The 7,555-nt window shown below is 42.5% G+C and overlaps 1 protein-coding gene across 1 annotated transcript; it reads left to right on the top strand.

Moving 5' to 3' along the window:
* The first annotated feature begins 5,755 nt into the window (after nucleotides 1-5,755).
* On the top strand, nucleotides 5,756-7,336 carry LOC308405369 (nuclear factor 7, brain-like). Its single transcript, XM_080895965.1, has one exon. The coding sequence runs from the start codon at nucleotides 5,771-5,773 to the stop codon at nucleotides 7,154-7,156; it is 1,386 nt and encodes a 461-aa protein (XP_080752091.1). The 5' UTR covers nucleotides 5,756-5,770; the 3' UTR covers nucleotides 7,157-7,336.
* The last annotated feature ends 219 nt before the right edge of the window (nucleotides 7,337-7,555 follow it).

A 7,555-nucleotide genomic window follows, 5' to 3' on the forward strand; every position in this document is an offset into this window, starting at 1 on the left:
GCTGAGCTGTCTCATCCTTTAAATCTTTCAATATTTCAGAGTGTAAAGTTCCACCAACAGCTCATTTGTTCAGCTGCAGTTGTAGTTTGGTAGAAAGTCTTTAATCAGAGGTCCACTCACTAGTTTTCCTGATAGGCTCTAGTCTCTTGCTTTGTTTTGTAGCGTCTCTTTCAACACTTTAGACTCTGTCCTTCTGTGGACGTCACTGCACAGGCTTTGTCTGTGTGCAGTTTATTGATCCATAGTTCTGTTTCATCTGACAGCAACCTCTGCTGACTTACACAAATGATGGAGAAGAAAGTGAGGAGAGCCAGAGATCTGCTTGAGGAGGTCAGGGGGGACAGCAAAACATTGTACTGTTTATGTCCTGTTTCTACTTCTGCTGTTTAATAACTGTAACAGCCATGAATGAGACCATAACAGTCCCAAACCTTATCTGATAGAAATTTGGTTCATCGCTTTCAATGGAGTGCAGTTTCAAAGCATGCTGGATGTCCTCGTATCTGTCATTTTAACTTGACTGCCACTTTGTAGGAGCAGACAGAGTCACAGAGACCTAACTGTAGTAAGCAGAGCAGGTGATGGGTAAAGCTTGTGCTGGTGTTACCATAGTTACTGTTGTGATCTTAGTTTTTGACTTGTATTTTCTCCTGTGTTAACATGTTTGTCTACTTTTGTGTTTGTAGCTTTCAGCTTTCTTCTAGTTATAATTTAAAGGGTTTTTACGTGTTCAGTTTCTTTTATTTCAAGTAATAAAACAGCTATTTGATTGAAAACGATGCATCGATGTAGGCAGGTATACAGAAAGTAATATAAAGCAAGAGATACATATTTAAAAAATTATGGAAATATGCAGAGGGTTTTATTGCCTTGTGCGGCTCCTTTTCTTATTCAATAATTTCACTATAGAACATTTACTTGTGGGGATAGGTTAATTGGATAATCCAAATTGCCACTAGGTTTGAATGTGCGAGTGAATGTGAGTGCGAATGGTTGTCTGTCCCTGTGTGTTGGCCCTGCGACAGACTGGCGACCTGTCCAGGGTGTACCCCGCCTCTCGCCCTATGACAGCTGGGATAGGCTCCAGCGCCCCCTGCGACCCTGAAAAGGATAAGCGGAAGCGAATGGATGGAACATTTACATCTTGCCCACACTGACAATTTGGTTTGTTTCATTAGCTTGGCTGGAGTGAACTCATGAAAATAGGGACTATTTTTCTATTATTAAGTGAATAAGTACTTTGTGGATTTTTACACTGAGTAATAAATCATGTAACATTGTTCCAGATCCATGACCATAAATATTTTTGATGCTCAAGTTTTTTGTTTCCTTTGAGGTTTATGTTAAAATCAGAGGTTTTCAAATGTAAAAGGCCTGAATGTGATTTCTACAATCTAAAAAAGAGCAGCTGTAGTGGAAACAGGAAGGTTGAGAGAAGACAGCTGACTTAAAACTCCAGAGAAACTTATACATGTTTAGTTATGGGAAGTATTTTATACGCATGTTGCAGTTATGCTTTGTACTACAATTGTGTTTAATATATAACTTTTTATCAATGACAGTAAAAGGTCAAATCCCAATGTTCCTGCTCAGACATGAAGGTTGAACATTGTCTCAGAGTAAAACTGGAGGCCTGAGGCCTCACAAATTTCTCTTGAATATTTTCTGTGTGTCTGTATGTTTGCAGATTGCTGATAGTGACTTTATAAATCCCTCGGGTGGGTTCCTCTGGGAAATTCTGTATGTAATGTGTATCTGTATGTAATACCTGATGACAAATGAATGACAGTTTACACAATAAACAGATACGAGTGTGATGATGGAAGTAGAAACACAGCTGAGACAAATGAACAAAACGCCACAGGGGAAGTAAAACTAAACACACTGCACAAGAAACACAAGACTGTCAAAATAAAACAGGAACATGGTGAAACCTGGACTGTGACAACAGGAGCTTGACACAGGGGTTGAGAAAAGGCAGACACAAGAGGGAGTGAGGACACGAGAGAGAAACGGAGAGAGACATATGTTGTGGAATTTTTATAAATAGTCTGCAACACAGAGAGAGCTGTGGTCAAGCTATTTATTACTGTGCGCAGGAAAAGGGATACACACATCAAAACATCACAGGTCTAAGTTATTAGCACTCTGACCTGGGGCATCGCAGCACACCTTTCATAACATCGCACAAACTCTGTGTATCTTTCAGTTACAACAGTCTTTTGTCCAACCCACGCTGTTGCTGAACAGACTCCCACTATCTTTTCCCAGGGCAGCACCTGGCGCTGGCTCTGAGCTTCATCCTTCTGAGCAAAGCGGTTAGCAGATAACAAAGTGAAACATTGTTAGGACTAGCTAAGCTGTTTTTTATTTCACGAGGTCATACTGACACATACACAAATACCTTATCTAAGCATGAAAAGGTTACACAAAAAACATACAGTGAAATTCTAACCACATAAATCTAAATGTGAGGGCTAAGTCGAATTTCCCATCACACGTGACGGGCTGGGAAAACATGGAATGAAACGCAAGGAGGACAGAAAATGGAGACAGACACAAAGACGTAACTGGGAAAAACAAAGGAGAGGGAGACTTTAACACAGGGGGAATGACAGGCTGACACACTGAAGACCCAACACTATAAACAACTCAAAATACTGAGTCAGTTGATCCTGAACCATGCCAGTTTCATCTTCATTGTGTACAGCACTGGATACTGTGGCTCCTCTAAAGGAGAACGCCTTAAATCATAGGAATTTCACTCCCTGGTATAACTCACGAACCTTAAAGCAGATAATTCATAAGCTGAAGATGTCTCAGTAATGCAGATCTTCATTTAGCCTGGAAAAAGAGAATGTTGCTCTATAAAAAGCCCTCTTTAAAGCTAGAACATCCTACTATTCATCAGAGATCGAAGGGCACTGATGATTGGACAGAAGCAGTGATATCAGCACATGGCTCACATCATACTTTAAAGATGAAATATTCCAAAAATATATATTTGCCCACTGCTTGTGTGAAAGAGGCAGGAACTTGTAGAGAAATCTGCTGTTAAACCAGACCACATGAGCACATCTGTACATGACAGGCTGTATTCACACTCATATTCCTGTGTGTCATGTGTCACTGCATGTTGCTTATTATGACACACTTCGGTGGTTAGAGTCGTATTTTCGTCTCTGCTCTACCTAGTGCCTCCTAACTACATTCAGACATTCATACTCCAATGAGCAACTTACCCAGGGATACTTTTTGTTTGCTGCCTGTCCCGTTTGGCTCTTTTGCCATCAGAATTATTGTCTAAAGGCGAAGAAAGATGCCCAACGGATTTACTTTACCAAATTGACCATCCCAGCCTTGCCGTAATGGTCTATTTGATTCACCTTTTATTGTTTATTTTATTTATTTTTATTTTCACTTGCTGAATACGGGACAGACTTGAATCAGGAAAAGAAAAGGGAGAAAGGAAGAGGGGGAAAAAACAGCGGAGAAGAGACATAGAAAGACATATATCAATCACCTGGATCACCTGTTGAGAAAGAAAAAAGAAAACAAGCGCAGGACTCCAGTTCTGATGCTCACAAGAAGGGTTTATTTACAAGTCACCAGGTGTATATACAAGAATGTGTGTGTGTGTGTGTGTGTGTGTGTGTGGGGGGGGGGGGGGGGGTGTTATATACAGCTGAGTGGGGGGAGAAGGGGTCTCCAAGGAAGTCCAGGGGAAAGCACGCGTTCTTCAGAATATCCACTCACACGATCACAGGCTCACACTCCGACACTGCCACACGGGAAACACACGGGGAAAAATCCAGGAAGCTCTGTAGACAGGGAGACAGGGTTAAGGACGACGCACAGAGGAAAACACTCTTAACTAAACTTGCTGTAGCTTGACTTCACTAACGCGTGGTAGACAACGATCCAGCGACGAACAGCAGTCACCTCCTGGCTTAAATGCTGCTCCCCTTAATGAGACCCAGGTGTCTCATTTCCCGAGGGCATGGGCCGAGGGCGTGGGCCCACAGTGAGTTCCGCCCCGGCGAGAGAGAAGAGGAAGAGAGAGAGAAACAGAGGGCTGAGCAGCTGATCCGCCTGGCCGTGACACAAGCAGAGAAAACGAGAGTAATAGAATAAACAACATCCCGATGATCTATGTGACTATAACAGTAAATACTAAATATTAAACATTATTGTGCAGCACATAAGATCAACAAAACACAGTGTGCTTTGAGGTAGGAGCCAAAAAGGGTGTAGTTTGTGGGTGTGATCACCCGTGTGTACACCTGTGAGCATGGACGCGCTTGTTTTTAAAAGGCTCCTTCATGTAATGATCTGCTAGAGGGTGTGGGGGGGCCACAGCCCCGTCCTCCAGGGCATGAAGCAGGTATGGAGGAGGCAAGGTAAGTTTATTTGTATAGCACAATTCAACAACACGATACTTTACAGAGACATTAGAAACAAAAACAAATAAAAAGCATGATTTATAATTGATTAAAACAAGCAAACAAACTAACAAACAAGTGTGGAGTGGGCCAAAGGTGAGGCACATCAAGCACAGAATAATAATTGTAATCTGAGGATAAAACGCATGTACTGAGGCTGAAAGAAGCTTCAGTGCTCTCAGAAGACTAAAAACATGGCTAAGGTCAACAATGACTCAAATGAGATTAAACAATGCTGCTGTATGTCCACCAGGAGAGACTGGACAGTATAGATGTAAAACCAATATGCCAGCAGTTTATCTCAGTTAATGAGAGGAGCAGGCATGTGTTTGGCTGCTTCACATAGTGGACATTGAGTTGTTTGATGTCTGTTGCTGTAACAGTAGTTCATGTTAAGAATAAAAAGTCCCAGCTCACTGATTTGATCGGGGCAACTGTTGCATACTTTTGCTGAGAGATCTTTTACTTTGTGGTAATCTTAGACGAGTAGTTTTATGGACAAAACCCACCAGGTCATTCAGTGTTCCCTTAGTGCCAAAATATAACAGATGTTGGTGTAGTATAACTGAAGTAATGATGTTAAGTCCTTAAAGTCATATTCTTTTATTGTGATGACTGTATTTGGAGCTATTTTTATTTTTGTATGATACCTGATTTATATGGAATATGGCTGAAGTAAACTAAAGCCTAAAATACTTAGTCAGTCATTTAACATTATATATTTCACAAATAAAACTATGAATTGTAATTTTAAATGGTTTAAAAGCATTTAGAATAGCATATGTAGGCAAGTATATTTCTCCTTTTGTTATCAAGAGCAAAGACAAAAGGGGGGGAAAAAACAGGGCAGGGTTCGGTGGTTGAATCATCCGTCCCCACCAATGCCAAAACCAAATCTACGCTCTTGGAGTCACATTTTATTTTCTACGCTTGAAAAAAGGTTTCGTTTCTGATCTGCAATAAACGTCTGCACTCTGCCACACTCTGAATGAAGTGAATGAAGTGAATGAAGTTCCGGCTTTTATGTCACTGAAATGCTACGAACCAGGAAACAGGCTGTTTTTCTTCCCCCGTAAAGAGAGATGCACAGACGATCAGACTGAGCTCAGACCAAACTAGCAGCTTCCTCTGAGTGAGTCCAGCTACAGGAGAGAAAAGTGGAAAACTCCAACACTGCTGCTTCAAGCTGCTGACGCTCCACACACTGAATGTGAGTTTGAGCAAAAACACGACTCAAAGTAAGTTTCAGTGAAGGTGGTAGAGGAGGGAGGGGATCCAGGACTGACTGTACTGCCTGTCTGCTGTTTTCAGCTTCACTCACAGACTCAATGGCTTCCAGATCAGAGGAGGATCTCTGCTGTCCGGTCTGTCAGGAGGTCTTCAGAGATCCTGTTCTTCTGTCATGTAGCCACAGCTTCTGTAAAGACTGTCTGAAGAGATGGTGGAGAAAAAAACAGATATGTGAGTGTCCAGTTTGTAAGGAAATATCAGTGAATGATCCACCTTTAAACCGAGCTTTAAAGAACCTGTGTGAGTCGTTCTTACAGGAGAGAGATCAGAGAGCTTCAGAGGCTCTCTGCAGTCTGCACTCTGAGAAACTCAAACTCTTCTGTCTGGACCATCAGCAGCCAGTGTGTGTCGTCTGCAGAGACTCAGAGAAACACACCAATCACAGATTCAGACCCATCGATGAAGCTGCACAACAACACAAGAAGGAACTTCAGGAAACTCTGGAGCCCTTAAAGAAGAAGTTAAAGGTTTGTGAAGAAGTTCAAGTGAAGTTTGATCAAACAGCAGAACACATTAAGGTCCAGGCCCGACACACAGAGAGGCAGATTAAGGAGCAGTTTAAGAAGCTTCACCAGTTTCTAGCAGAGGAAGAGGAGGCCAGGCTGGCTGCACTGAGGGAGGAAGAGGAGCAGAAGAGTGGGATGATGAAGGAGAAGATGGAGGCTCTGAGCAGAGAGATAGCAGCTCTTTCAGACACAGTCAGAGCCACAGAGGAGGAGCTGAGAGCTGAAGACGTCTCATTCCTGCACAACTACAAGGCTGCAGTGGAAAGAGTCCAGCGCTGCCCCCTGCTGGATGATCCACAGCTGCCCTCAGGAGCTCTGATAGACCAGGCCAAACACCTGGGCAACCTGACCTTCAACATCTGGAACAACATGAAGGACATGGTCTCCTACACTCCTCTCATTCTGGACCCAAACACTGCAAACCCAGACCTCATCCTGTCTGAAGATCTGACCAGTGTGAGACGAGGAGGAGAGAGGCAGCAGCTTCCTGATAATCCAGAGAGGATTGATTGTTACATCTCTGTCCTGGGCTCTGAGGGCTTTAACTCAGGGACTCACAGCTGGGATGTTGATGTTGGAGACAGTACATGGTGGGGACTGGGTGTGTTAGCAGAGTCTGTGAAGAGGAAGGGACACATAGAGCCTGGATTATGGGTAATATGGTTCAATAAAGGAAAATACTCAGCACACTCACCATCAGCAGAATCCGATCTCTCAGTAGAGAAGAAGCTCCAGAGGATCAGAGTGAATCTGGACTGGAACAGAGGAAAGCTGTCGTTCTCTGATCCTGATACTAACACACACATACACACCTTCACACACACTTTCACTCACAGGATGTTTCCAATCATTAACACTGGTGATAAAGTGAAGGTGTGTCCGTTGAAGGTGTCAGTGTCAGTGCAGCAGATGAGTTGAGGATGATGATGTTTCTAATGTTGTTTCCTGTCAGTGAGTTGAAGCTGTTAAACTGCAGCTGTCCTCCTGCTGCCTCGTTGTTCCAAAGCTCTTTGTTTCTCTTTTAGTTTCACTGTTTCTTTCTGTTTCTGCTGTCCACCTTTTCACATGGAAAATCATTTCACTGTTTCTCACTGAATGACTCCCCAAACTAGATTTGAAATTCTATCAAGTTTCTAATCATTACAAGTGATTCATGTTTCTATTTGATGTGTAAATGGAGATGATTTAGTTTGCTGGGATATGGACTGACATGTGTTGAATGGGAGGAGCAGTTTGTTGTTGTCTTCTTGTCTGTTTATGACAACAATAAATATGTTGTTGAAACAATGATTCATGTTTAACTCCATATATGAAATG

Source organism: Rhamphochromis sp. 'chilingali' (assembly GCF_963969265.1).
Source record: "Rhamphochromis sp. 'chilingali' genome assembly, chromosome: 1".
Taxonomy (NCBI): Eukaryota; Metazoa; Chordata; class Actinopteri; order Cichliformes; family Cichlidae; genus Rhamphochromis; species Rhamphochromis sp. 'chilingali'.

What these genes read in the sequence shown, in the direction of transcription:
- LOC308405369 (XM_080895965.1), top strand. Translation starts at nt 5,771, where the DNA reads ATGGCTTCCAGATCAGAGGAGGATCTCTGCTGTCCGGTCTGTCAGGAG.